Below are 12,947 nucleotides of genomic sequence, written 5' to 3' on the forward strand. Positions count from 1 at the left end.
AGGAAAAGTATGCAAAAATAATACCAGATTTTGGAATTAATTGTGGTCATTTTAAAGCAAATCCTGGGGCAAGGATAAGTAATCAGAACAAACCCTGGTAAAATTTACTGTGAGGCATCATAAATCAATGGAGAAGGGAAGGATTATTATATGGGATTAGGACTTTGAAAAATGAGTTTAGAAATTGCTTGACTGTATTAAAATTCCAAAAAGATTTAAAGAATATTTAAAATTTTTCAATTCAGCCATACGAACTATTAAGTTAAAAACATATATCAAGTTTTTGGAGAATGAAAGTCATAAATACTGGAAGAAATTATGAAGGAATGATCAGTAAATATAAATAAAAATGACTGAATGGTTTTGAAAAATGTAAGTTTAGTTCCAGCAGCTGGGAAAGCACTAGCTTCAAACATGAGGGACTTGAGGCAGCATACAAGCCCAGGCTGAGGGTCAGGCCGCTGGGGTGGAGCCCAGTAGGGCCAGGACTTGGGACAGGTTGCAATGGTTGGTTACTTAATCTCTCTGTGCCTCATTTACCTCATCTGTTAAATGGAGAAAATAATAGTACTCTCCTCATAGGGTTTAGCTGATAAATCATGCATGTTCAATAGATGTTAGCAACTAGCCATTGTGAAGTGACTCACACAGACTCAGAAGAAAAACTGACAACTTCTTCCTCCACAAGGAAGAGTGCAAGAAACAAAAAGAATTGTTGAGCACAAGTGATGATGATAGTTTCACATAATTACATCCAGTGCTGATGAGGCTGTGCTGGAAAGGATATTCACATAGGGTTATGAAGTGGTAAAACTTCAGAAGGGAACTTGTTCCTACATTTTCTTTTCTTTCTTTTTTTTTTTTTTGTTCCTACATTTTCAATCACTAATTTCACTTCTGTGAATATATCCTAAGAAGAAAGCATCTTAAATATGGAAAAATACTTCACTACAAAATGATTAAAATGGTATTTCTTTATAATATTAAAAATATATTTAAATTTTAAGCAATCTGAATATTAAACAGTAGATGATTAAATAAGTTATGGTAAATCTACTTGAAATGCTGTACCAAGAACTAGCAATCATTTAAGAGATTTTAAAAATCTATAACAACATGGAAAATGCAAATGCTGTAATATTAGGTTGAAAATAAGAGAAAAAGACAGAATAGCTTGACTGGTGGTGGTACAGTGGATAGAGTGTTGACCTGGAATCCTGAGGTCGCTGGTTTGAGTGCAGGCTTGCCAGCTTGTGTGTGGAGTCACCAGCTTGCTTAAGCCTGGGGTCACTGGCGTTAGTGTGGGATCATCGCCATGATCTCATGGTCACTGGTTTGAGCCCAAAGGTTGATTGCTTGAGCCCAAGGTCGCTGGTTTGAGCAAGGGGTTGCTGCTTCTCATACGTGCCTGGTCAAGGCACATATGAGAAGCAAGCTGTGAACAACTAAAATGCCGTGACTACAAATTGATGCTTCTCATCTCTCTCCCTTCCTGTCTTTCCTCTCTCTTTCACCTCTCTTATTACCTCTCTCTATCACCTCTCACTTCTCTCCCCTCTCTCTCCCCTTTCTCTCCCATCTCCTTTCTCCTCCCCTTTCTCTCCACTTTCTCCTCTCCTTTCTCTCTTCTCTGTCTCCTCTTTCCTCTCCCCTCTCCTCCCTCCTTCCTCCTCCCTCTCTCCCTTCTCCTCTCTCCCCCTCTCTCCCCCTCTCCTCTTTCTCTTGTCTCCTCTCTCTATTATCTCTCACCTCCCTCTTCTCTCCTCTCCTTTCCTTCTCCTCTATCTTCTCTCTCCTTTTTCTTGTTCTCCTCTCTCTTGCTAAAAAAAGAAAAAAGACAATATAAATTGGTATGTATGATATGATTGATTACACCTGAAATTTTTAAAGCATGTGCTTAAGGAAAAAGAAGTCTGTATAGAAATAAACTAAAATGTTAACCCTCTATGGGCTAAATTTTTTCATGAATATAAAAATATTTATGTAACAAGAAATAAAAAAATATCAGACTATAAATCCAAATCAACAATGAATTCAGCAGTTTCAATAATTTTATTATAATGAATATGTTTTGTAACTTTGAAGTAACAACAGCTTACAACGTTTGCACTTGTGTGTATAAAAGCAGACACTGTCGTCTCTGATTTCCAAAACATTTCAGATCTTGGTAACCCATAAATCGACATAAAAAAGCAACAACCAAAGAATTGTTCTATTACATTAACTGAAATACTTAAGGGTTTTGCTGGATCACATTGCAGTGCATATGTATTTGTATAGTCAATTATATTACTTATAATTTCATCATCAAATAATTTTCAGAAATAGGCCATGGGAGAGTAGGGTGCTTTGGGGTCTTCAAGACAATCTCTGCCTGACCAGGCAGTGGCACAGTGGATAGAGCGTCAGACTGGGATGCAGAGGACCCAGGTTCGAGACCCCGAGGTCGCCAGCTTGAGCGTGGGCTCATCTGGTTTGAACAAAAGCTCACCAGCTTGGACCCAAGGTCGCTGGCTCGAGCAAGGGGTTACTCGGTCTGCTGAAGGCCCACGGTGAAGGCACATATGAGAAAGCAATCAATGAACAACTAAGGTGTTGCAACAAAAAGCTGATGATTGATGCTTCTCATCTGTCTCCGTTCCTGTCTATCCCTCTCTCTGACTCTCTGTCTCTGTAAAAAAAATAATAATAACAAATTAAAAATAAATAAATAAAATTTAAAAAGACAATCTTTTTTTCCAAGGATGATAAAAACTATTTTTTTGTGTGGGATACTGATTGACAAATATTTTGTGGTTCTGATTTTTCCTCATCTGATGATGATTTACCACTAAATTCACTGTTGCTGTCAGTAATGTTTATGCTTAGTCCAGTAAATATTACTGGGTGATCTTTGTCTAAGTCAAAGTCTAATAAAGAATCTTCGGATCTATTACTGCTAATACTTCTTATTCTTACTGCTCTTTTATTTTTGTAGGCTTTTGTATTTATATTTTAGGTCTCTGATATATAAAAGTAAAAAGAATGAAAACATAAGCATTATCACGAATACACTGAACCCTACCATTATAGCTCATTGTGACTTGAAAGTCACAAAGCTATATCATATGAAAATAACAAAAGATTGTTGAAATGCAAACAAGAGGTTATGGATATACAAACCAAGAGCTATTATATAGGCTTTTTCTTGTTTACCAAACACCAACTGAAGAAAAAAATATGACAGTTGCACAAGATGGTTCCTATGGCCTCTATCTACAGCTTGCAAAAAAAAGCATTTACTTTGATATCTCAGGTGAGAGTTGATAACCGCTACCAAGAATGTTATTGATTGCACTGGCCGGTTGGCTCAGTGGTAGAGCATCAGCCTGGCCTTTGGAAGTCCTAGGTTTGATTCTAGACCAGGGCACACAGAAGAAGTGCCCATCTGCTTCTCCACCCTTCCCCCCTCCTGCCTCTCTATCTTTCTCTTCCCCTCCCTCAGTCAAGGCTCCATTGGACCAGAGTTAGCCTGGGCTCTGAGGACGGCTTCATGCCCTCCACCTCAGGTGCTAGAATGACTCGGGCTGCAATGGAGCAATAGCCCAGATGGGCAGAGCATCACCCCTAGTGAGCTTGCCGGTGGATCCTGGTCAGATGCATGCGGAGTCTGTCTCTTCTGCCTCCCTGCTTCTCACTTCAGAAAAATACAAAAAAAAAAAAGGTTATTGATTACTAAGAAGACAAGATGTATATGACACCTTGTGGTAAAAAAATTTAATAAATTAATAAAATATGGATGTATTAGTATGTGACTTAAAAGTTACACGGGCTCATAGAAGGTTAACAATAATCGTCTTAGGTGCTGGCATTTTGGCAGCTACTTAAAATAATTCTTGCCTGACCTGTGGTGGCGCAGTGGATCAAGCGTCGACCTGGAATGCTGAGGTCACCGGTTCAAAACCCTAGGCTTGCCTGGTCAAGGCATGTGTGGGAGTTGATGCTTCCTGCTTCTTGCCCCTCCTCTTTCTCTCTCTGTCTCTCCTCTAAACTGAATAAAGAACGAAATAAATTTTTTAAAAAAATAAATAAATAAAATAATTCTTTGTTTCTCTGCAATTTCTATATTTAATAAGCTTTTATTATAGGAAAAGTATTTTTAAATTATGATTTTAGAAATGGTCTGGTTAGCTCATCTTTATTTTTAGTTTTGATGCCTAAAGTAACAAATTATCTGGCTTATTTTGTAGATAAAGCAATGGTTTTAAAGCATCACCCAGACAAACGGAAAGCAGCTGGTGAACCAATAAAAGAAGGAGATAATGACTATTTCACTTGCATAACTAAAGGTAAGAACATATTTTACAGTCAGTAATTTCTTTTTTTCTTTTTGTTTTAAGATTTTATTAAAATCTTAATAAATATTGACCAGGCGGTGGTGCAGTGGATAGAGCATTGGACTGGGATGCGGAGGACCCAGGTTCGAGACCTGAGGTCGCCAGCTTGAGCATGGGCTCATCTGGTTTGAGCAAAGCTCACCAGCTTGGACACGAGGTCGCTGGCTTGAGCAAGAGGTTACTCGGTCTGCTGAAGGCCCACGGTCAAGGCACATATGAGAAAGCAATCGATGAACAACTAAGGTGTCACAATGTGCAATGAGAAACTGATGATTGATTGCTTCTCATCTCTCTGTCCCTGTAAAAAAAAAAAAAAGATTTTATTCATTTTAGAGAGGACAGAGAGAAAAAGAGAAGGGGGTAGGAGCAAGAAGCATCAAATCCCATATGTGCCTTGACCAGGGAAGCCAGAGCCTCAAACCAGTGACCTCAATGTTCCAGGTCGATGCTTATCCACTGCACCATCGCAGGTCAGGCAGAGTCAAGAATTTCTAATAGTGATGATTTTAACTGCTGGAGTTGAGTGTCCAATGTATACTGTAGTTCAGTAGTCCCCAACCTTTTTTGGGCCACGGATCGGTTTAATGTCAGAAAATATTTTCATGGACCAGCCTTTAGGGTGGGACAGATAAATGTATCACGTGACTGAGACAAGCGTCAAGAGTGAGTCTTAGACGGATGTAACAGGGAATCTGGTCTTTTTTTTTTTTTTTTCTGAAGCTGGAAATGGGGATAGACAGACAGACTCCCGCATGCGCCCGACCGGGATCCACCTGGCACGCCCACCAGGGGGTGATGCTCTGCCCCTCCGGGGCGTCGCTCTGTCGTGACCAGAGCCACTCTAGCACCTGGGGCAGAGGCCAAGGAGCCATCCCCAGCGCCCGGGCCATCTTTGCTCCAATGGAGCCTCGGCTGCGGGAGGGGAAGAGAGAGACAGAGAGGAAGGAGAGGGGGAGGGGTGGAGAAGCAGGTGGGCGCTTCTCCTGTGTGCCCTGGCCGGGAATCGAACCCGGGACTTCCGCACGCCAGGCCGACGCTCTACCACTGAGCCAACCGGCCAGGGCCTAGAATCTGGTCATTTTTAAAAAATAAAACATCGTTCAGACTTAAATATAAATAAAACGGAAATAATGTAAGTTATTTATTCTTTCTCTGCGACCGGTACCAAATGGCCCACGGACCGGTACTGGTCCATGGACCGGGGGTTGGGGACCACTGCTGTAGTTCATTTAACTATATCATGACATTTAGAAAACATTTTTATTTACATCTGGTTAGTTTTGGTGATCTTCCCCAGAGCCTCACTACACAGAATGAGGCTCTCCCAACCAGCAGCATCAGCGGTGCCTCGCAGGCTGGTCGGACGTGCAGAAGCTCAGGCCTAGCCCCAGACCTGTGGGATTGAGTCTGTGTTTTACAAAGATCACTAGGTGATTCTTACAAGAAGCTCATCCTTGGGTCAGTTCACGTGTGTTACATCTAATGATGAGAATACTAAGATTTTCTTAATTTCAGATACTTTATTGGACTTCACTTTTCTCAGGTGTTTTGCTAATGTACCTCAAGAAGTTGTTTATATCCTAAAATAGAACCCACAACTGTTTATTGCTATCTGCATAGCCATACCTTCGTTAGGCAGATTAATATAGGTGCTGCCATTTCTAAATGTTTCCTTAAATGAGATTTTACATTTCGATGCTGATATATATTTTTTTATTTTATTTATTCATTTTTAGAGAGGAGAGAGAGACAGAGAGAGAGGGAGAGAGAGGAGAGAGAGACAGAGAGAGAGAAGGGGGGAGGAGCTGGAAGCATCAACTCCCATATGTGCCTTGACCAGGCAAGCCCAGGGTTTCGAACCGGCGGCCTCAGCATTCCAGGTCGACGCTTTATCCACTGCGCCACCACAGGTCAGGCCTAGATGCTGATATTTTGAGAAATCGTATACACACCTGTTCAACTCATTCTTATTGGTCCACTCTTACATAATGCTCAGGACACCTAAGATCTTTTGATCTTTCATAGCCTTGGAATTGTACAGTTAATTTTCTAGCTAGCAATTTCTTTTTCCTCAGAGTCATGTTTTCTTAAGGGATGAGTTTTGTTTTGTTTTTTAAGTGAGAGGAGTGGAGATAGATAGAATCCTGCATGTGCCCCGACCGGGATCTACCCAGCAATCCCCATCTGGGACCAGTGTTCAAATTAGCGGAGCTATTCTCAGTGCCCAGAGCTGGCGCTCAAACCAGTTGAGCACTGGCTGCAAGGGGGGAAGAGAAAGAGATAGGGGACGGAGGGAGGAGGAGCAGATGGTCGGTTCTCCAGTGTGCCCTGACGGGAGATCGAACCCAAGATGTCCACACACCCGGCTGATGCTCTTTATCTGCCGAGTGAACCAGCCAGGGCAAGTATCTTTAATAATTTTTTACTTTTAAGTTACATTTAACATACAATATTATATTAGTTTTATTTTTCAATTACACTTAACTAATAATAATATTTATCCAGAGATTAGACATTTATATGATTTACGAAGTGGTCACTCTGTAAATGTAGTAATCATCTGACACCATACACTGTTATTATATTATTGACCCCATTCCCTATGCTGTACTTTACATCCCCATGACCATTTTGTAACTACCAATTTGTACTTCTCAATTCCTTCACCTTTTCACCCAGTTCTCCAGCCCACCTTCCACCTTGCAACCATCAAAAAGTTCTTTGTATCTGAGTCTGTTTCTATTCTTGTTTGTTTAATTTGTTTTTTAAATTCCACATATAAGTGAAATCATATGGCATTTTGTCTGTCTTTGACTTTTAGTTCACTCAGCACAGTAACTCTAGGTCCATTATTCTTTTTATGATCAAGTCATATTCCATTGAATATATACATGACTTCTTTTTCCATGCATCTATTGATGGGCACTTAGGTTACTTCCGTATCTTGACTATTGTAAATAATGTTGCAGTGAACATATGGATAGATATGTCTTTTCAATTTAATGTTTTGGGGTTCTTCAGATAAACACCCAAAAGTGAAATTGCTAGGTTCTCCATTGTCTCTTGGTATAGCCTTTGTTTTGAAGTCTATTATGTCTGATCTAAGTATTGTTACCATAAGTTTTTTGTTTTATTTGTTTCTATTTTCATGGAATACTTTTTTTATGTGTCTTTTGGTCTGTAGTGATTCTCTTGTAGACAGTAGATATGTAGGTCATGTTTTGTTATCGATTCAGCCATCATGTGTGTATGTCTTTTATTTTTTATTGTATTTTTCTCAAGTGAGAAGCAGGGAGGTAGAGAGACAGACTCCCACATGCACCTGACCGGGATCCACCCAGCAAGCCCACTAGGGAGCGATGCTCTGCCCATCTGGGCTGTTGCTCTGTTGCAACCGGAGCCATTCCAGCGCCTGAGGTGGAGGCTGTATCATCCTCAGCACCCGGGCCAACTTTGCTCCAATGGAGCCTTGGCTGTGGGAGGAGAAGAGAGAGAGGAGGGGGGAGGAGAGGACAAAGGGTGGAGAAGCAGATGGGTGCTTCTCCTGTGTGCTCCAGCCGGGAATTGAACCCGAGACTTCTACATGCTGGGCTGACGCTGTACCACTGAGCCAACTGGTCAGGGCCTGTGTATGTCTTTTGATTGAAGCATTTAGTCAATATGCCTTTAAAGTAATTATTGATAGATATGTATTTATTGCCATATCATTATTCATATTTTTTATCTTTTTTTTCCTTCTTCTTAAAGAAGACCCTTTAACACTTCTTGTAATGTTAGCTTGGTGGTTATGAACTCCTTTAGCTTTTTCTTGCCTGGGAAGCTCTTTATCTCTCCTTCAATTCTAAATGATAGTTCTGCTGGGTAATCTTGGTTGTAGATTCTTGCTTTTTATCACTTTGAAAATTTTGTGCCAATCCCTTCTGACTCAGTTTCATTTGAGAAGTCATCCGACAGTCTCCTTTGTAGGTAACGAACTGCTTTTCTGTTGCTGCTTTTAAGATTTTCTTTGTCTTTCACCTTTGCCATTTTAATCATGATGTACCTTGATATGGGTATCGCTGGGTTCATCTTGTTTGGGACTCTGTGCTTCCTGGCCTGTATATCTATTTTCTTTACAAGGTTAGGAAAGGTTTTCATTATTTTTTCAAATAAGTTTTCAATTCCTTGCCCTCTTTTTTCTTCAGCACCCCCAGGATGTGAATATTGGTATCCTTGAAGTTGTCCCAGAGACTTTTTTACACTATCCTCATTTTGGGGGGGGGGGTTTGTGGGTGTTTTCTACTTATATTTCAGATCGCTGATTTGATCCTCTGCTTCATCTGCTCTACTGTTGATTTCCTGTAATGTATTCTTCATTTCAGTTAATGTGTCCTTCATTCCTGACTTTTTTTTCTATCTCCATTTTTATGTTTCCTATCTGTTTGTTGAAGACTTCACTAAGTTTATTTACTCTTCCCCAAGTTCATTGGTCATACTTATAACTAGTGTTTTGAGCTCTACATCTGGACAGTTGCTTGTCTCCATTTTGTTTAGTTTTATTTTCTAGTTTTGTTGGGTTCTTTCACTTGGGACATATTTCTTTGTCTCATCCTTTTGGTTGCCTCTTTTTATGTGTTTCTATGTATTAGGTAGAGCTTCTTTGTGTCCTGGTCTTAGTAGAGTGGTTTTATATAGTAGGTGTCCTTTAGGGCCCAGTGGCACAGCCTCTCAAGTCACCCGAGCAGGGCACTCCAGGTGTGCTGCCCATGGGGCTGTGTGCACCCTCCTGTTGTAGCTGACTGCTGACTGCTGTTGGCACATCGCTGGGAGAGATTTACCCCCCATGCCAGTGGACTTTGAGGACTGGCTACGACCACCCTGGAGGATTTGCTGTTCAGGGACCTGACTCCAGAGAGCATGACTGGCTTCAGCAGGGCTCCAGTGCCTGATGAGCCTGTCCTTGAGTGTGTCACTCCTGGAGGTAGTTGGGTGGTGCTTCGGTATGGTCTGAAGATGTCCATTAAAAGCATTGACTCTGGGGTCTCCCAGGAAATGCAGGCAAAGGTCAGCTGCCACCCGTGCCTTGCCCAGGGCCACCCAGCAGGAGCTGCAAAGCAGTCTGCAAATGGCTGCTGGGCTTGGAGGTGCCAGGAGAGGCCAAGCTGTGTATATACAGAAGCCGGCCTAGGGCCACTTAGCAGTGTGTACAAGGCATGTGGAGGCTAGATGCTGCTTGTTTGGAGTTTATGAACCTTTGAGAGATTTTAGAAGAGTATGAAGCATGAGCCAGGACAGGCCATTTGTATGAAAAAGCTACTGGTAACAGCTTGGGTGGGTTCACAAGTGGAATAAGGAAGGGCCTCAAGGAGTCACTGGGGCAGGGCAAATAGTGTTGCCAGGCTCATGGAGACTCAGATATGGCATTCCCCTGCTGACTATGGAAAGCCTCAGCAAAGGAACAATGCCTCTTCTAGCACTCCTGTCAGAGAGAAAGCTGCCTCTTCAACCCTTGCCTTGATGCCAGAAAAGTCAGTTTCTCCTTTATGTCTCTGGTGTCTTTCAAGCTGCTGCCCCAGCACTGGAGCTCAGAGCCAGTAAGTCTGTGGAAGTCCATGCACAGGCCCTTTAAGAGCAATCAATGCCTGGGGCTCCAGCAGCCTCCATCTCACACACCCACAACCCGCTCGTTTTTACAGCCTGAAGTTATGAGGACTTCTTTTCCCAGCACTGTAACCCTGGGCTAGGGACTAATGTGGGCCTGGGACCCCCCACTCCTCAGGTGGGACCCACCTCCACAGCCAGGGTATCCTTCCCCATTTGTATCTGCCCCTCCTACCAGTCTTGATGTGACTTCTTTATGTCCTTAGTAATGGGACTTCTGTTCAGCTAGACTTCAGGCAGTTCTGAATGATGGTCGTTTTATAACTTAGCTGTAATTTTGATGTGGCTGTGGGAGGTTGTGAGACCACATTTATCTATGTCGCCATCTTCACCAGAAACCAAGGGATGAGAGTATTGTTTTGCCATGTGCCTTCCAGAGGAGCCACTTTAAGAAGTCAAGTCCAGATAGATCAAGTAGTGCTAGAGCTTTCATTACCTAGATTCAGTACTACCCCACAAGCACACAGTTTTTAAATATGAAAAATAATAAATGGTAACTTTTTTTTAAAGTGGGAGATAGTGAGACAGACTCTAGCGTGCACCCCGACCGGGATCCACCCGGCAACCCTTTCTGGGGCTGATGCTCAAATCAGTCGAGCTATCCTCAGTGCCTGAGGCTGATGCTCGGACCAACTGAGCCACTGGCTGTGGGAGGGGAAGAGAGAGAGAAGGGGGAGAGGGTGGAGGGAGAAGCAGATTTATACCTCATGTGTGCCCTGACCCTGGGGATGGAACCTGGGGCTCCATATGCCGGGCCAGTGCTCTATCCACCGAGCCACTGACCAGGGCCAATAATAATTGTTTTTAAATGGAAGATTTTTTTTCTCACAAGGAAAAAAAATGTCAAGTCATGGTAATGTGACCTTATCATTTTTTCTTCAGCTTATGAAATGTTATCTGATCCAGTGAAAAGACGGGCATTTAACAGTGTAGATCCTACTTTTGATAACTCAGTTCCGTCTAAAAGTGAAGCAAAGGACAATTTCTTCGAAGTGTTTTCCCCAGTGTTTGAAAGGAATTCCAGGTGAGTTAAGGCATGCCCTTGTGATCATCATGCTCTGTTGCAGTGAATTTCAACCTCTTTCATCTCATGGCAAACATAAACTTAATTACTAAAATTCTGAGGCACACCAAAATATATTTTTTGATCTGACAAAAATAAATAGGTATAATTATGATTCAGTCACACTGGACAGCTATCATTTTTTTATTTGGCAACGTAAGGGATAGAGGGCAGTGCTTCAGTGCTCCTGACTAGTCGGTTCTGCATGTTTTTAAGTTCTTTGCAGCACACCAGGTGAACACTGCTGCTCTGTTGTCTGTTGGCTTGCTTCTTGTAGTCTTCAGGTTTCTGTTTCGCTCTTAAACAGAAGTTTTGCCTTTCCATAATGAAATTCTTTTATGACTCATGGGATGTTTTCCTTTTTCTCTTTAAGTGAGAGAAGGGCAGATAGACTGCTGCCTATGCCCGACCAGGTTCCACCCTCACTGAAAGGTTATAGAGCACATGGGAGTCACCTGGAAAGCGGGAAAACTGTCCAGTACCTGGTTTCCACCTAAAGAGATTGTGACTTCATTGTGATTTCAACTTAATTGTTTTGGAATTCATGTAGGGTCTTTAATGTTCTCAGGTGATTCTAATGTGCAGCTAACCAAGTTTGAGAACCACTTTGATTAGCCATTTGGCGTGGCCTAGTATTTCTTCCAGTCTTTCTCCTCATATTTGTTTTGTAACAATGCTGAAAGTGGTAAAACAAAAAGAAATATAAATTTTTTTGTGGAATGGTTTTATTGCGTGGACAATGTGTCAGTAAGCAGCCTTAGGACCCTTTTACTATGTGATGTGTGTGATGGGTGAAGTGCTAAACCTAAAAGTAACTCTTAGCATGAAAATGGTGGTAATGACGGGGTGGAAATCTGTTCCCTCTGTGAATATTAAAAATGTCTAAAGGCTAGGCCTGCAGGTTGCTTCTGTGCTGCCTGTTTACTGGCAGGAGCAGTGAGCTAGGGAGAGGGGGTTTAGCGCCCAGTTTTCCTTGCTGGCCCCTGGCAGCTGCTGCAGCCCTATAAGTTGCAGAACTAGGTAACCTGATGGTTAAAACACCATTTCATTGTTTTCTCTCCCTTCCGCCTCCACGCTTGTCCTCTTGCACCTGCATTGTTCAACACACCACTCCTAACCTCCCAGCTCCGCCTCTTAGGAGAGGGAGATTTAGGGGATTAGTAAGAACTGTTGTTGTTTTTAGTAAATTCATTTGTCAGTTGAACTTTTGTACCAAATTTTTAATTAATTTTTCTTTCTTTTAATATTTCAGATGGTCAAATAAAAAAAATGTTCCTAAACTTGGTGATATGAATTCATCATTTGAAGATGTAGATGCATTTTATTCTTTCTGGTAAGTGAATACACTGATTTTATTTTATTTATTTTTATTGTCAAAGACAGAGAGTCAGAGAGAGGGACAGATAAGGACAGACACACAGGAACAGAGAGAGATGAGAAACATCAATTCTTCATTGCGGCTCTTTAATTGTTCATTGATTGCTTTCTCATATGTGCCTGTGGGGGGGGGGCTACAGTAGAGCGAGTGACCCCTTGCTCAACCCAGCAACCGTGGGCTCAAGCCAGCGACATTGGGCTTCAAACCAGTGACCTTTGGGCTCAGCCAGCCACCATGGGATCATGTCTATGATCCACACTCAAGCCAGCGACCCTGCGCTCAATCTGGTGAGCCTGTGCTCAAGCCGGGGACCTCAGGGTTTTGAACCTGGGTCCTCTGTATCCCAGTCTGATGCTCTATCCACTGCGTCACCGCCTGGTCAGGTTAATTTGTTAATTTTTAATAAGTACAATATTTAGTGGGCCACTTTATATATACTATATTTTCTCATTAAGTTCTGGTATATTAAAACATAAAATCACTGTAAAAT

The 12,947-nt window shown here is 42.0% G+C and overlaps 1 protein-coding gene across 4 annotated transcripts in view; it reads left to right on the plus strand.

Moving 5' to 3' along the window:
* DNAJC2 (DnaJ heat shock protein family (Hsp40) member C2) overlaps positions 1 to 12,947 on the plus strand; it is a 44,910-nt gene that overhangs the window by 18,748 nt on the left and 13,215 nt on the right. For all 4 annotated transcript variants that reach the window (XM_066353905.1, XM_066353906.1, XM_066353907.1 and 1 more), the window contains exons 4-6: positions 4,230 to 4,328; positions 10,899 to 11,040; positions 12,332 to 12,412. In XM_066353905.1, the coding sequence (XP_066210002.1) occupies positions 4,230 to 4,328; positions 10,899 to 11,040; positions 12,332 to 12,412 (322 nt within the window). The remainder of the gene's footprint in view (positions 1 to 4,229; positions 4,329 to 10,898; positions 11,041 to 12,331; positions 12,413 to 12,947) is intronic.

The sequence above is a fragment of the Saccopteryx leptura genome, chromosome 12 (assembly GCF_036850995.1).
Source record: "Saccopteryx leptura isolate mSacLep1 chromosome 12, mSacLep1_pri_phased_curated, whole genome shotgun sequence".
NCBI classification, from domain to species: Eukaryota; Metazoa; Chordata; class Mammalia; order Chiroptera; family Emballonuridae; genus Saccopteryx; species Saccopteryx leptura.